This window comes from Panicum virgatum, chromosome 6N (assembly GCF_016808335.1).
Source record: "Panicum virgatum strain AP13 chromosome 6N, P.virgatum_v5, whole genome shotgun sequence".
In the NCBI taxonomy this organism is placed as follows: Eukaryota; Viridiplantae; Streptophyta; class Magnoliopsida; order Poales; family Poaceae; genus Panicum; species Panicum virgatum.
Window position 1 is genome coordinate 1,626,704 of NC_053150.1, and position 17,319 is coordinate 1,644,022.

At 47.8% G+C, this 17,319-nt stretch overlaps 1 protein-coding gene across 3 annotated transcripts; it reads right to left on the bottom strand.

The window, feature by feature from the left end:
- Positions 1 to 2,061: 2,061 nt before the first annotated feature.
- Positions 2,062 to 4,570, bottom strand: LOC120679972 (uncharacterized acetyltransferase At3g50280-like). 3 transcript variants are annotated; one of them, XM_039961622.1, is made up of 2 exons: positions 3,114 to 4,570; positions 2,062 to 2,441 (listed from the first exon to the last, which is right to left on the bottom strand). In XM_039961622.1, the coding sequence occupies exons 1-2, from the start codon at positions 4,566 to 4,568 to the stop codon at positions 2,385 to 2,387; spliced, it is 1,512 nt and encodes a 503-aa protein (XP_039817556.1). In that variant the 5' UTR covers positions 4,569 to 4,570; the 3' UTR covers positions 2,062 to 2,384. The 3 variants fall into 3 exon arrangements, with proteins under 3 accessions (XP_039817556.1, XP_039817557.1, XP_039817558.1); XM_039961623.1 differs by having other exon boundaries at positions 2,072 to 2,441; positions 3,088 to 4,570; XM_039961624.1 differs by having other exon boundaries at positions 2,358 to 2,956; positions 3,088 to 4,570.
- Positions 4,571 to 17,319: the final 12,749 nt, after the last annotated feature.

A 17,319-nucleotide genomic window follows, 5' to 3' on the forward strand; every position in this document is an offset into this window, starting at 1 on the left:
GAGAGCATGAGCAACAAAAATATTAGAGCGAAGACAGTGAGAGTAGAGGGCCGGGAAGGAAAGGGCGAGTGGCTGGCTGCCAGTCCAAGAATCATGCCAAAAAGCCGTGAACTCACCATTGTGGAGTTCCACACAGGAGGAGAGGCGGAAATCATGCAACCCTTCCAGAATGCCCCTCCACATGGCAGTGTCCGAGTGGTGGAAGTCACCAAAATCAGAGTTTGCATTCGAACCATATTTGGAAGCAAACTAGCGTTGCCAAGGAAGGAAGGGAGGCTCATGGAGTTTGTAGAGGAATTTCTGAAGAAGGCATTGGTTTAGGAGAAGAAGGTCTTTGAGGCCCAAGCCGCCCTTGGATTTAGGGAGGCAGACGAGCTCCCAAGGTGCTTTGCAGGCCGCACCAGAACAAGAGGTTTCCCCGGTCCAGAGAAAGGAGCGGCGCTTGCTGTCGAGATAGTCAATGACGCCCTTTGGGAGGAGGATGGTGCACATGGCGTAGATAGGGAAGCTAGAGAGGACTGCTTGCACAAGGACGGCGCGGCCACTCTGGTTGAGGAGGTGACCCCGCCAACCCGCAAAGTAGTTATCAAAGCGGTCAAGCAGGGGCTGGAGGTCAGAGAATCTAATTTTCGTGGGAGTAAGTGGCAGTCCAAGGTAAGGCTAGGGAAAGGAGGAGACCTGGCACCCAAGCAGAGCCGCCATTTGGTCTGCAAGAGCTTCGGAGAGGTTCATAGGGACGAAGGTACTCTTTTCAAAGTTTATTTGGAGGCCAGAGAAGGAGGAGAAAGCATCAAGGATTGCCTTAAGACAAGTTAATTGCCCGAGGTCCCCTTTGTAGGATGATTAGAGTATCGTCAGCGTATTGTAGGACAGGGTAGGGAAGTGAGGGGTCAAGAGGGTGACAGATTTCGCGGCGCTGGGAAGCGCGAAGGATTAGGCGCTGCAAGGTGTCCGCAAGGAGGATAAAGAGGTAGGGGGAGAGAGGGTCACCTTGGCGCAGCCCTCTTGGCACTGAATCTAACGCCCGGGTTTCCCGTTTAGAAGGACGGCAGACTGACTTGAGATGGAGAGATCCCGGATCCATTCACGCCAAAGCAGAGGGAAGCCTTTGGCCTCAAGGACAAGATCAAGGGCCCGCCAGTTGACAGAATCAAAGGCTTTGCGGAAGTCTAACTTGAGGATGATGGCCGGTGTTTTCCTTTTGTGGCACGTTTGAATAATGTCAGCAGCATAGGCAAAGTTCTGAGAAATGCTACGCCCCTTGATGAAGCCGGATTGGTCTTCATGAGTAAGGTAGGGGATGAAGGGCTTGACCCTGGTGGTAAGAATTTTGGAAGAGATTTTGATGGAGGTATTCTGCAGGGAGATCGAGCGGTAGTCGTTTGCATGGCTAGCCTCGGGTTTTTTGGGGATAAGGACTATCGCCGTATATATATGACTGCTTTGTGGCCGTACATCAGCTCTCGAGGCTGAAACTTCTGAAGCTGACTGTACATATGATGACAGCAGAGCCTGACAAACTAAAGTGATGCACCAGATAATAACGTGATCAAGGAACAACAGTTCAGCGCGCGCGACTATTATTACAAACTTTATAGGGAAGAATTCAAATGCACGCGTGTACCAATACATTCCGCCGTGCGCCTGGTCAGCACAGACACTGCCCACTGACCATGGTGGCTCCAAGCCTCTGCTCTGAAATCGAGCAAGCTACTGCATTACCTAGCTTCCTGTACCTTGCACTGTCCTCTGACTTGTTAAGACTTTGATTTGGGTGTTCATGGCAGCAAAGTAAAAGCACGTTTCTCGGCATATGTTAGATATTGTCAGGCTGCAGGTGGGTCGACGAGTTCCATCGCCCAACTACCCATCAAGCATCAGTCCTATTTTTTGTTTTGGGTTTGCACGGCAAATCACAGCGCCTGACCCAATGGTTTGACCCAAAACACCACCCTCAAACACTAGCAATCATGGCGACACGTCCTCAAACACTACCTTGACTTCATATATATTTTCAAAATGTTTGACTCCAATGCAAGAACTAGTAAAGAAAAAGCACACTTTTTTTTTCCACCATGGGCAAAGCCCGAATTTCATCACTAAAAGCAACGAAATTACAGAGTTTCAAGGTTCAGAATAGAAAAGAAGAAATCCTCCCTCCCATGGAGAGGCTAGCTAATCTGAGCAGGTCACGACAGTACTTCTAGCAAGAACAGACGCAGCAGCTAAAAGAAAACGGTAAGAAAGAACTGCCGCGCAGGGCAACATGCACAAAAACGACAGCCTAGTAGCCAGCGTCCATCAAACTTTCCCAGGCGTTTACTAAAGTAGAACCACGCCAGCATCTTCTCCCTGTGTTTGAGGATGGAACTGTAGTGCCGTCTTCATGAGGGCCTCAGCACCTTGCTCCAGCTCCTTCTTGTCGTCTTCCTTATGCAGTCCTGCCCAGTATGTTACAAAGGAACTATCTGAGCAGATTATTTCTGTAGGTAGGCGGGTTAGTTTTTTCTCAAAACAAAAGGCATTTCTCGCTTTCCAAATAGCCCAGCAAATGGCTGCCAAGCCAACCATAAAGAACTGCTTTCTATTCCCTAGGCGCCTGTCAATCCAGACCCAGTATTGATCAAAAGAACTAGGGCGATTATCAGCCCCTATAACAAATGTCACAAGGCTCCACACATACTTTGCCATGTCACAGCCAAAGAACAGGTGAAGGATCGTTTCATCTCCATTGCAGAAAGCACATTTACTATCATCAACCCAGTTCCTCCGAGAGAGGTTATCTTTAGTAAGGATAGCATTGTGTTCAATCAACCACATCCAAATTTTAATTTTCAAGGGAATCTTAGATTTCCAAATCATCGTGTATGGCACCCAGATTCATTACTACATAACTTATTGTAAGTGGACTTCATCGAGAACCTTCCGGATTTTTCCCAAACCCACCTTGGGTAGTCTGCAAGAAAAAGCACACTTACACATGTTTAACTAGGCAAACCAGAAGAACCACGAGAGTAGATTCCTGATCAACAGTTTAGGCGTCATACTACATGCACATGCAAGCGATTAATGCATGGTCAACCGTACCGTTGCCCTCACGCCGGCATGCTCACCGCGTCCATGAACTCCTCATCGGCGACGAGCCTCTCCAGCGCGTCCGGCGCGATGCACACCTCCAGTGAGATGCTCCCTCCCCGCTCCGGTCCCTCGAACACCGTGGCCTTGCCGTCGACCTTGTTCCCGGCGCCGCTCCGGATGGCCACTGGCTTCCCCCACCCGAAGTCGTTCCCGAACACGTCGAACCGCGGCGAGCTCCCCGTCACCAGCGCCGTGCCGCCGGACGACAGGTTGCCCACGTACGTGAAGTCCGGCTCCCGGACCCACCGCTCCAGCGACTCCCTCATGCTCGCCTCGTCGAACGACGCCACCGCGCGGTTCAGGAGCCACGCCGTCCACCCCAGCCCCTTCGCCTCGATCTCGCCGGCGGTGGCCACCGCCTTGCCGAACACCATGGCGTTGCCGACGTAGCCCGGGGGTATGCCGCCGACGCGCCCACGGCACCCGACGACTACCGAGTAGAACGTGCCCTGCTCCGGCGGCAGGCGGCGGGCGCGGCACACGGCTCGCCAGAGGTGCGCCAGGACCGCCTGGAGCGACGAGATGGCGGCGGTGATAGTGCCGGCCATCTCGTCGTTCGCCCGAGCCTTGAGCTTCCTGACGCTCGCGCCGGAGAAGGTGAAGAAGCATTCCTGCACCGCCGTGCGCTCGAATCGCCTCACGATGTGTTCCAGCTTGCTGAATGGCATGGGGATTGGCACGGGGCAGGCCTCGAGGAACCACCGCTGAAGCACCGGCGGCGGCGTGGAGAGACCGCCGCGCAGGTCGCTGGTGATGCCGCCAACGCCGCCGCCGGCTCGGTGGATCTCCGACCAGGTGTTGAAGAAGTGCCAGAAGGCGGTGCCGTCGCCGACGGAGTGGTTCAACGTCATGCCGACGAACACGCCGTCGGCGAGCTCGGTGACCTGGACGGCCAGCACGGGGAGCGCCCCGATGGCGGCGTCGGCGCCGAGAACCAGCGCCAGCGGGTAGAACTCCCAGACCACGGACGGCGAGTAGAGCGAGGAGACGATATCCGCGGCGGCGACCCCCGGCGCCACGGCGTGCACGAACTCGGCGCCTTGGCCGGTGCACCGCAAGAAGACGGACACGGTCCCGTCGCCGCGCTCCTCGGCGGCAAGCCGGCCGGCGAACGGGTAGAACAGGCGCAGGGCACGCGCGAACGAGGACTGGAGGGCGTTGACGAGGCTGACGCCGGAGACCGGAGGCCTGGGCAGGAGGATGCCCTTCTGGATGTAGTCGATGCTGATCAGGCGTAGGTCCCACGGCGTGAGGTGGATCACCTCGATCTCTTCCTTCGCCGGATGGCAGCCGTTCCCGTTCGCCATCGGCGGCGATGTGAACGGGCGCACCATACGCCGGGACACGACCTGCACGCCACCATTACTGGCGCCTTCCATGTGGAAGCCGTGTTCTTTGGAAACCGCGTTCTTTGGCCCGCTTGCTTGCATAGTTATAATGTTGTACAAGCCTCGATCCCATCTAGTGGTAGGACCATATAGCAATTTTTGATTTGGTTTGACACGGTTTTATAGCTTAACGTTTTAGCATTAATTTCTTTCATATACTGATCTTGCTTAAGACCTTGTAGTAATAAAGTTTCAAATTTTGAAGCAATTTAAGGGTCCCCGTACTATTTATGATCCCATATTCAACTATTCACAGGACCTACTAACAGGTGGGCCTTGCGGGCCCCACTTGTAGGTGGCCCCATGATACTGGCCCACACAAGAGCTCAATAGGTGCCCCCACGATAGTGGGCCCATAGGGGCCACTGATTTAGGTGGGCCCCACAATAGGTGGGTCCCGTCAATATTCGCTTCCTGATAGATAGGTTCCACGAGTCTATATTGTTATTTTTTCACATAAAACAATAGTGGCCCAGAGCCAAAAATTCATTTAACATGTTTTTTACACATATAGGAAGCCCAATATGACTCATTAACATGTGAGTCCAACATACTATTTATGGTTTATCTTTTTATGAAAAGCAATAACAGAGCCAAAAGATCATGTAACTATATTTACTACAAGTGCGATAATCTAACTAGTTATTACTAATTAGAATCCTATTTTGTAGCCTACATGTTTATAATCATAATAAGACACGTCCAATAAAAATAGAAATATTTTGTGACATCCCAGCCCATGGGCTGGTGGGCCAATTTCAAAGAGCAGTGCTAGCATGGTACTGTAGCGACGAGTTACTGTAACGCCAGAGCGAGCTGGGCTGCTCCTGAGATACTGTAGCTGTCAGGTACTGTAGCAACATGAAACACGGAGACCTGTGCTGCTCCCAAAGCACTGTAGCGGCGCAAAACACTGTAGCATCAGGTTTAGCGCCCGGAGTCGGCATCGATTCAGACCAGCTTGGAAGCCGGTTTTGAAAAACTGTTAACTCTGGTTGTAATTTTTTGTGCGAAACGAGAAAAAAACGTGGGAAGCCGATTATAATTTTTTGTACGAAGCGAGGATGAAAGCACAAAAAAGTTAATTAATAGATGTGGTCCATTCAACATGTAGAGTGGATCATAGCTGTAATCTCGGACCGAGTCGTTATAGTGGTATCAGAGCCGACTCTCGCGGTTTCACAGGAGCGTGCGGGTCAGGGGTGCGGGCATGGTGCACGGGGCGTGGCGGGTTCGTGCGCTGGTATCGTGGATGCGCCATTGGCACAGGACGCACGGACATAGCAAATGCGCCGTTGGCACTGGATGCACGGATGTGGATACGAGAGGAGATCCTAGTCGTCTGTCCCGTATAGATAAGCTGGTTCAATGGTTTGACTAGTGTGGGTATACGTGACATCCCAGCCTATGGGCCAGTGGCCTAGTTTTAGGGGCTGAAAGTCCAGCGGGCTAGCAGTGCAAGCTGGGCTGTTTTCGGTTACTGTAGCTGTATTGTGTAGTAGCAGCGTGAAATACGGTAGTGTCACGAGTTTAGTCCCATACCGGAAGTCGGTAGCGATCTAGACCAGTTTAAAAGGCCGGTCTCAGAAAGCTGTTAACTCTGGTTGCAACCTTTTACGCGAAGTGAGAATGAAAACGTAGAAAAATTAATTAATAGGCGTGGTCCATTCAACATAGAAAGTGGATCTTAGGTGTTTTCCTGGACCGAGTTGTTACATATTTAGACACTGAGGTTGTGTTTAGTTCGCGAAATTTTTTAGGTTTTGGTATTGTAGCACTTTCGTTATTATTTGATAATTAATGTCTAATCATGAATTAGTTAGGCTTAAAAGATTCATCTCGTCGTAATCAGTTAAACTGTGTAATTAGTTATTTTTTTCAACTGTATTTAATACTCTATGTATATATTCGAAAATTCGATGTGATAAATACTGTAGAAAAATTTTCACGAACTAAACGGGCCCTGAGTCACTAGAGTAATACGAAGCATAGCTAGTGTCATCAGGCAAGACCGCATACGGAAAATAACCTGGGCCCTTATACGACAGGTGCCTCCCACTCAACAACGTTGGCCTCCGTTTGTCAGTGCACTAATCTTCTTTTATCTTTATCTTCTTATTCCATTATTTTCTCTATCCACGCTTACATAATTTCTTCTTTCTTTTTTTCTCCTTCATTCTTATCGCTATTGTAGGTCCACTTCTACCAGTGAAATAGCTTTTGTCCAAATCTATTTCTAGTTATTTCCTAGGAGATAGATTCTGTCAAAATGATTCCTAGTATTTTACATAGAAAAATTGCTACAGGCACCGTTGATTTCTAGAAGTTTTGTTCCAATATAGACTTAGAAAAACCCTGTCCACCTCAAATCCACCAATACTCTAACACAATCTAAGTCTACACTCTTGGCGCACACATAAGATTGGGGTGCTCGCCGACCTCAGCTCACTCTTCATCTACAGCCTCCTCCGTCAATCTTCCCGATGCCACATTGGGAGGCGCTAGGTGCGCCACGACTGGCACAGCTTTCCTGATGACATCATTTTTCAGCAAGCTGCTCACGGGTGCAATAACAAGAGAAGTAGGTTACCCATACTGTAGACCCGTACCCGTACCCAAAAGGTTCCAAGGGTGCTTTTTGCCTAGCTCTTCGTTAACTTCTATTAGCCTCTCCCAATTAATCTCCAGCGCGAGCATTCTATCGTATGGCTAATAATTAAGCATCTCGGTGGCACAGGCCTAGGCACGCCAAAAAAAAAAAAACACTCTCAACCACATTAACATATATACAAGAATTAGTAATAAGCATATTGACTTTTTTGTCAAACACATAGCTCAAGCTAAAGTTTCAAAACACATGTCAAATACACTAAAAGGTGAGATGCAATGGGAAAAAACAATGAATATGTATATAAATACATAAAGAATAACAGATAACTAAAGTCTACCACTAAGGGATAAAAATTACAGAGGTATAGGAGTATTATGTTTTTCCTCGGGTAGCATATTGTGTTACGATATAAACAATGAGAGATGGAGAGGAAAGACAAACAATTTGATTAGTATTGACTCCAAATTTATCCACGAATTTGTAACACTTAGTACGAATTTCACAAACTTAGTATGAATTTCACAAACCTATCAATATCTCTGGCTAATGGTTATAAACCTGCCACATTTTGTGCCAATTTCACAAACCTGCCATTGTTTTGGACTTCCTTCTCACAAAACTACAACTTTATAACTACTCCATTTGATGACGGACATGCCAGTGCATGATAGCTCATAAATTTGACGTGGGGGCCTAGCTTGTTATGAACATGTTTACATGTGGGCCCGCTCTGATGACCATGAAAGAGGAATGATAAAAAAAGTTATAGTTTTAATACAATGTAGCCCAAAATAGTGGTGGTTTGTGAAAATGGCACCAAATATTGTATGAATATTAGCTCATAATATTGACAGGTCTGCGAAATGTAATTTAACAATTCTATTTCATTATTAGCCTAGAAGTAAGGGTTAATGGATCGACATTAGTAATTTGAAAAATATGAACATACAGGGCATGCCGTTGTAGAAAAAAAAATGTAATGGTAGTATGGTACCATCCTATTGCCTATATGTATAGTTAGTTGGTGAAGGAATTGGTGCTCATACATCTAAGAGGGGAAGAGGGTAAATTAGGCAAACTAAAAATTTTAACAAAAAACTTCCACTACTTTACACAAAATATACCATGCTATCTAAATGTGCAACTAGGGTTCAACTGTGATCCCAATCACCCGACAAGAGTTTTGCAACATAGATCTAAACCTAGCAAAGAACTACTCTAAGAAAATAAAGACTCATAATTTAAAAGAAGAAAATGCGGAAACATAAATGAGTGGGTTAAAGAGATGCAAACTCAGGCACAATAATTTTATCCCGTGGTATCGGTAGCCAAACGCCACCCTTATTCCACGTTGGAGCTCCACCAAGGATATGCTCCCAGTCACCAAGTCTCTCCCGGTCAAGATCTTGAGCTCACCACTAAGGCTCTCGCCAAACCGGATGAGAAGCATGCCACAAAGGCAAAGCTTACTTCTCCCTTCCACTGGTCACCTTGACACCGTCTTGAGTTTCTAGACCAAGGAAGGAGTCTCCTCGTCCCCATACAGGGTTGTCATTGTGACAGCCCAAGGGAATCGGCCCAACGAGCTAAGTGGACCACTTTTGCGTGGGCTGTAGGCTAGTACTGTAGTGCAGTAGTACTGTAGCACCAAACGGGTTGGGCCGCGTTGTGGGCTGAGTTTGCGGGTTAATGTAGCTCGGGTACTGTTCACGCAAAAAACACTGTAGCACACCGGGAGTAGCTGGTTTAGTAACGCCTTGCTTTCCGATCAGTGGGAGAGCCAACTTAAATACCGAGACTGAGGAGGGTTGGTATCTTCAGTTCGAATTTTGTGCGCGAAGTAAGGATGAAAGCGCAAGAGAGTTATTTAGCAGGTGTGGTCCACTCAACGTGCAGAGCGGATCTTAGCCGTTCTCCCGGGCCAGGTCGTTACTCTGGTATTAGAACCGACGTACGGGCGTAAGTTCGCGGGCATGAGTATGGGCGCGTGCGGGTCAGGAGCCACCGGCATGTGGGCGGATCTTAGCCGTTCTCCCGGGCCAGGTCGTTACTCTGGTATTAGAATCGACTCTCGTGGTTTCACGGGCACGTACGGGCGTAAGTTCGCGGGCATGAGTATGGGCGCGTGCGGGTCAGGAGCCACCGGCATGTGGGCGGGCGCGTAGGTCAGTACGCGGGCATCGGGAATGCACCGTTAGTACTGGATGCACGAACATGGCACATGGGCCGTTGGCACGGGACGTGGCTAAGAAAGGAGATCCTGATCCTTTATCCCGTTATCCCGTTAGGGTAAGTTGGCTCCGCAGTTCGACGAGGACGTCGAATCTTTTAGGATGGGTGTATGTGACAGCCCAAGGGAATCGGCCCAACGAGCTAAGTGGGCCACTTTCGCATGGGCTGTAGGCCGGTACTGTAGTGCTATAGTACTGTAGCGCCGAACGGGCTGGGGCGCATTGTGAGCTGAGTTTGTGGGTTACTGTAGCGCGGGTACTGTTCACTCGGGAGCAGCTGGTTTACTACCGCCTTGCTTTCCGATCGGTGGGAGAGCCAACTTAAATAACGAGCCTGAGGAAGGTTGGTAATTTCGGTTCGAATTTTTTGCGCGAAGCGAGGACGAAAGGGTAAAAGAGTTATTTAGTAGGTATGGTCCACTCAACGTGCAGAGTGGATCTTAGCTGTTCTCTCGGGCCGGGTCGTTGGAGTCATCGCCGCTCAACACAAAACTGAAGGATCGATGACTTGCCGGCGAGTCACTCCAAGAGGCCGACGCACCAAGCTTATAATGTTGGTTCACTCCAAGAACTAATGTATAAAGCAGAAACACCTTCTCTCTCACTCTCTAGGTCTAACCTAGCACTAAACACTCTCTAAGTATGTGCTAATACCTTGAATATTATCATCTTTGCATTATGTTGACTTGGACGTCTTCTCCAGTGTATGTGCTTCCTTTAGACTCCAGCAATTGCAAATAGACACGTAGAGGGGGCTATATATAGTCTAATAACCCCCAAAGAGGCGTTGCTCGAATGGCTAGAAAAAGTACAGTAGTGCCGTATGATCCGGTGCACTGTCAGGGCCAGTATCGGTTCATCCGGTACCCGTTTTCAACCACTTAGCTGTTGGCCCCTTTTGCCCAAAGCCACTTTTGCATGTGTCATTGATCGAGCGCTTGCTCCTCTGCTTGTACTTGCATGGCTCGGTTCATCTGGTCGCATTGAGCTTGACTTGCTAGCCCTTGATTCCTGCTGCTGACGTACTTAGTCCAATGCTTGCTTCGCTGCAGTATCGGTTCATTCGGAGCTCAAAAGTTTCCTGAGGAATCCATCTGAGCAAAACATGATCGTCTCTGCATAACGATCTGGCACTTGGTCCACCTATCTCTGTCAGTAGTACCAGATCAACCAGTACTGAAGGGAAAGGTACTAGTTCATCCAATACTGCTTGCATTTCGTCCCCAGCCTCACAATATTGATCCGCAGCTTTTAGATTGAAGAGTATCGGTTCATCCGGTACTCTATTACAAACTGCGACTCGTCCATTTTGAAACTTATTTGAATTATATCTTTAATTATTGCTTTGCTAAGGGTTGCACTACATTCATGGAATCTAAGGATATGTACTAGACAAACTTATCAGTTCCAAAGACTATATTATCACTCAATCATCAAAATCACAAGTAGTAGTTTAATTGAGGCTATTTTCTTTATGGATGGTATATTTTGAATTGACCGATTGACTTGACTTGATGCATTGTCGAGGCAAAGTCGTGTTTGTATCCTAGCTGCAGCATCTTTTGGGACAGCTTACATGGAGCCCAGGGACGGGGGTGTTGAGCGGGTGGGGATGAGCTGGTTACAGCAGTGACGCGCAGGCACGTACACTAACCTCTATTATTAGGTTACTAAGATCTTTATAGCGGCGGATGTTGGTCAATCACGCTGATATATAATAATCGAGAGTAAATAAACATACAAGCTAAGATATATAGCTACTTGGCCAGCTTAATGATGATCAAAGATAAATTTAAATTAAGCGTAGTCGGCGACGTCACATCCCGAATATGATGGCGTAGGGATCGATCGCGCAGGGCGTCACTGACGCCGCCAACACCGCCACAGTTGATCGCCGGCCAGGTGATGACCACGTCGTCGGCAAAAGCTCGGTACGGTGGTCTGCGCGGCCATCGCAGGAAGAGGCTCGATCAATGGCGAGCTCCGGGCTGGCGGCCGGGATCTGCGCCGGAACCAGCGCCGACGTGCCCAGACTACGGACGGCCTGGGTCTACTCGACCTAGCTCCTCTTCCGGCGGATGGCAGCCGACCCCTTTCACCATCGTCGTCGGCAGCGGCCGGCGTCAACAGGTGGCACCTATATTAATAAGCCGCCGGCCGGAATTATTAAGCCGTGTTCTTTGGCCTGCTCACTATTAATTATACTAAATAGATTTATCTAGAGTCCTAATTGCATCTTATGAAATTAATTTTATATTAAGTTGGCATCCGAACATTCGATGTGACAGCTACTTAAAAAACCAAACGAGACCCTAATCTTTGATCATCTGCATGCCCGGCCGGCTTCTTTCTATGATCGTAACAGTACTGTTTTTCTTTGCTAAGGAAAACTTTTGTTTTCTACCCGATATAGTCCAAGATGTGTGCTGGCTGCATTGAAATAATGTGTTTTGTTTGAAATAATCCTTGTCATCATTAGTCATTAGTCAATAAAAGGCCGATATATTGTTTAACTGGCCGCCTTACTAACCTAGCTATAAAATAACGAAAAACGATGAAACGTTACATTATTGACGCCATTTGGAAAGTCGAAAACTTCATCATGTGGGGAGGTCGTTCATTGGCTGGGAGAGACAAAATTTCATCTCAGGCGCATGGCTACATGCATCTAGCACTGATGACCAACCAACTCTCCATCATCATCACATCAGCACAGCATCGATCGGCAGCGTCATGAAGTCTACGTGTGCCTGAGTTGTACACGCTTGCGTGTTTATCTGTTCAGCGACAAAATAAGATTCAAGAGCGACATCGACCAAATTGATCATATGTGTTTGTGTTACATGTACAAAGGTCAAGTATGACAGCATGACATGGACACAAACTAATAACTTTGTTGAAAGATGATAACGAGATCTGAAAGAAAGCAGAGAACAAGCTAGACGAAACCTATAAAATACCTGCTCTCACTTTTTTTTTAGCGAAGACTTGCTTTGTCTTTTCTTTAAGACCAATCCTTCTTGCTCTTGTTTTAGTTTCAGCCCACTACAAATTAATACAAATGGGCCATGCGTCGGCAATTCGCCACTTTTTTTTTTGCCGTGGGCCACACCGACACAAGGCAAAAACTTTACCATGTGCCTGAAAAAAAGCTTACGGCAAAGTCGGTTTTGCCATCCGTGAGGAATTTGCTGTGTGCTACACACGGCAAATAGTTTGCCACGGCAAAGTAGTGGAATCCCATAGTGGCTATTTACGTTGAGTTTGGCTATTGGAAACTTTGAACCGATTTTGATACTCAAAGCTGTAACAGGTTTACATGACAGAATGCAGTATATAGTAATCATAATCAATCTCTTTAAACAAAGGAGAAAGGATACAAAAAGCAAAATCTTAGAACCAACCACATATATTATATATCTTGAATGAAGAAAGCAAAGAGGGCTCATGCCTGGAAAAAGTAAAGAGACAAGCTAGGGTGATAATAAGCAAAGCACACCCTCCCAGAAGATGCTACACTACAGGAATTGGCTAATTCGCCGTGTGCACCAAGCACACGGCAAAGACCTAGTAGGCACACGGCAAAGGCCTAGCAGTCGGTGGCCGACGGCGAACCCCCGACGGCAGCGCTAGGCACAGCAAGGCCTAGTTTGCCGTGTGCCATTTATCGGGCACACGGCAAACACATTCGCCGTGTGTATCCAAGGGTACACGGCAAAAAAAAGGCATTGGCGTCGTGACGACAGCCTAACGGCGTGACAGAAGACTTCGCCGTGTGCCAGGAAGTAGGCACACGGTGAAATTTCCCACTTCGCCGTGCGCCACCTGGATAGGCACATGGCGAAATTGGTCACGTGGGGCCCAGCAGTAGAGCTCTTCGCCGTGTGCCCTGGGCTTTGGCACACGGCAAATTGTTTAGGTTCGCCGTGTGCCTCTTTCCTGGCACACGGCGAACAATGGTCAGTTCGCCGTGTGCCCGGTCTTGGCACACGGCGAACTTGCTGTTCAAGCTGGCCAAATGGTCACTTTGCCGTGTGCCTAGTCCCTGGCACACGGCAAAGTGACCAAACAAATCTTTTTTTTTTGTTTTTCACGTATAAAGGACCCCATATCACAACATATATATCACATGCATTATATATCACAACAAACATCACAGAAATTATATATCACAACTAGCCACAAATAACATCAAACACATCCAGAAGTCCAATGCAAAGTCCTGCAAGTTCACAACATATCCAGAAGTTCACAAATACATATCCAGAAGTTCACAAGTCCATAAATATTGAAATAAACAAGTTTATGGCTGCGGTGGGTCGTCGAATGGTGGTGGGCCGCCGAATTAAGGGGGGAACAACTGCTGTGGGAGCGTCGGTGAGATGCCCGGCGACACGTCTGGCGTATTCGATGCCGCCGATAGATTCTGCAAAAAATGTAAGACAGTAAATTACAGGTGAGATAAAAACCAAGTTCTCAAGTTATAATCTAAGCAAGTCTAAATATGTAGGTCCCCTAAATCATTAAGTGAGTAATGTAAGTCACAATCTCTAAGTCTAAAGTTCTCTAAGTATCTAATACTTCAAAAGAAACTAAAAGGTTTTCAAGATACTCACCGGAGGAATATTAGGAGCAGGAACCACAAGGAAGGCTGGGATGGGATTACCCATTTGGACAGAAAGACTTCGAATGTAGTTGTACATCTGGGCCATCTCGGCCGCCTGCTTCTGCTCGTTCTCTTGTCGTAATCTCCTCTCTTCGGCCAACGCCGCCTCGTATGCCGTCTTTTGCGCTAGCATTTGGTTCTATAATATTTCATAACAATGTTACAATGCAAATCAAATATATGTACAAAACGAACGAACTATGAATAATTAAGAAATAACCTGAATTTCCTGCACTTGGAGCTGCGACGCGGACAGCCGTGGGCGTATGGCCGGGCTATTGGCCGTGCTCCTCGCTCGAATCTGGGAGAGGGTGGGAGTGCTGGCCGTGTCTACAAGACCGTCGCCAATATAGTAGCGCTCATGTTTCTTGCCTCCTCCCACCATCATAATGACTTCTCCATCAAGGGGCTGGGTCCTCGGATCCCAGTCTGGCCCATGGACCTGTCTTCCCATCTCTGTGTACGCCTGGATACGACTGTGGATGGACGGGTTGCTGTACGCCGAGGGCGGGTCGTCAGGGTTGTAGGTGACATTGGATGTCACCTTGCCCTTGCGGGCCAGAGCCCATCCCACGAACGGGGTGCACTTCTGGCCTTGATGTGAGGACGACTGCGAAAAAGGAAGAAGTTGATTACAAATTATGCTGAATTGAACATTAGATTAGAGAAATGAGTCTGTGTAGTGTGTACCCATCTAGCCCTGTACTCGTCGTTGTTGAGGCTGCCTTGATGGTGCGCTGGACCTGGCATTAGCAATCGCCGCTGACGGCCAGCATCGTGCTTCTCCTGCCACTCCGGGTCGAACCACTTGTCCACTATGCGCTCCCAGCACACGGTATCATTCGGACACCACCACGCAGGAACCTACACGTGATCAAATGCATGACAAGTAAGAAGAGAGACATTTAACGATGTTTTTAATTTTATAATAAATTTAAACTTACCTATAAGTATTGCTCTCGGATCAGCTTCAACTCTCTCACCTCAGGCTTCCCGATCTTCTGCTTTAGGAAAAGTGCACAAAAGTTGATGACGCACTGGACTTACGCCTCATAATGCATGTCCTTGATGAGTTTAACGCATCGATTGTTAGCCACAATCGCCGCCCGCTCTTCGTATCCCTCATCGCACCTGTAAAAATCCTGCATATAAAGACGATGGATCATGTCATCATTGAAAAAGTGTTGAATGAATGTGATGTATTCACCATTTTTTGGCGGGAAAAACTTCCCCATAACTCGCCCTTTACCCGCTCCGCCTTGTTCTCAAAGGCTCTGCCGTTCCGATCCAACTGATCGTTGTTGGCGGCGATGTAGTGGTCCCACGTCCAGGTCGGCTTGTATCGTCCTTGATAGTGGACCAGGCCTGGGAAGTGCTCCCTGCACAAAAGACCCAGGATGCCGTTGACCTTGCGTTTGTGAGCACCGCCACTGAGGACAGCCCAACTCCTGCAACCATTGATTAAGAGAAAATATTAGTGTGTACTGTAATTTTCGAGTTAGGAAATGAAAAAGGTAGTAATAACATGTCAAATTACTTACATATCCCCGCACGGTCGAATCAGCGGGCACAAGGCAACAGGTATTGGCCTATCTGGGAGTCGCGAGGGACCTCGCAACCAGACAGCCGGCGTAGAGGTATCCTCGACCGTGTCCTCCTCCTCAGCACTAGACGACTCCCCACCTCCTCTTGCGCGTCCGCCTGCCACTCCTCCTCCTCCCACTCCTGCTCCTGCTCCTGGGCAAGCTCCACCACCACTACCTCCTCCTCCTCCTCAGATGGCGGTACAGGCGAAGGCTCCCGACGTCTCCTGCCTCCACCCTTCCCTCGACCCCTCTTGGGTCCACCCTTCCCTCGACCCTTGCCTCGCCCCAACCCAGAACTACTATCGGAGCCCTCACCAGCATCCGAGTGTGGCATCATTCTTCTGTATAGTGAGGCGACCGATCGTTGAAGTCCGCCGCCCGACATCTTTCTTCAATCACCTGCAATTAAAAATAGTAAACCAATCAGCATATATATATATACACAAAATGATCTTATAAAGAGAAAGAAAAAAGCGACATAATTAAAAAGTAACATTAATAAATCAATTAGTATGGATCATACATGTATTAGAAATAATCATCTTCATCGGGATTAGCTGGATCATATGTCTCATCATCACTATCACTCAAGTCGAGAAGTTCAAGCCCGTGCTCTAAAGGTGGAATTTCATTCTCATTGTGATCGCCTAATTGTAATCGCTCAAGTAATTCTAGGTCCTTCGCATTATGAACCTCCTCATCAGTGTCTTCGTCATCAACTATTTCATCATCATGTACTTCCATTTCGATCACTCCGGTTAAGTCTATCTCAAAATGCCCTTCAAGCCCATCTTCTTGAAAGAACTCCCCGTCATATGTGTTTGGGTCTATGTTGTAATCCTCATTATTTGGAATAGGTACTTTACCGTGTGGTGATACCTTGTACACCACGTCCCAACCCGTAAGGCGATCGTCGGTTTTGCACGGATATGAGAGATAATAAAGTTGCGTGGCTTGTTGAGCCACAATATAGACATCGTCTCCTGGATACACTGAAGACTGGCGAATTTCGACTAGGCCGAGATGAGGGGTCCGTCGCACTTCGTTAGGATCAAACCAATGGCATTTGAATATGACAGGCTTAAGAGGTTTGCAACCATAAAATGTGAGTTCATAGATTTCTTCAATTATGCCATAATACTCGACCCCATCAAGGGCTGTCGTACAAACTCCAGAATTTGTGGTTCTTCGATTGGGTCGACTCTGCTCATGGCTTTTTGTGTGAAAGCGATATCCATTGACATCATAACCGGAGTATGACAAGACCCTATAGGCACAACCATTGGCAACTTGTCTCAACTCGGGACACATAGACGCATCATTTTGGGCCTGCAGGTAGAAGCATGATGGTTTGTTATACTATTCGCATGGACAAGAAACTTCAAATGTCTAACAAGTATGAGGATTTGTTATACCTTGTGCTTGAACCAAGAAATGAAATCGGGGGCTCTTTGTCCCGCACCGGACTTAAGAAGGGTGTCAACTTCGTGCGGGGTTGGAACTCTTCGGCGACGCTAGAATTGTTGAGTAAATTTCCTATATAAACGAGAGGTAAAGGGGGTTGGATGCAGAATAGTTAATACTCGAGGAAATAGTTTGTTGAGAACTTACTATATGTACGACTCGACTTCCACTAGGTTGGTCTACACATACATCATGATAGTGCGCAACTCTTCATTGACCAAGGCCTTAGGAGTCG

Excerpts from the sequence above, each read along its gene's own strand:
- LOC120679972 (XM_039961622.1), bottom strand. The coding sequence starts at position 4,568 with ATGCAAGCAAGCGGGCCAAAGAACGCGGTTTCCAAAGAACACGGCTTC. Across the intron at positions 2,442-3,113 it reads ATGAGGAGTTCATGGACGCG|GACTGCATAAGGAAGACGAC; the intron begins GTGAGCATGCCG and ends CATACTGGGCAG.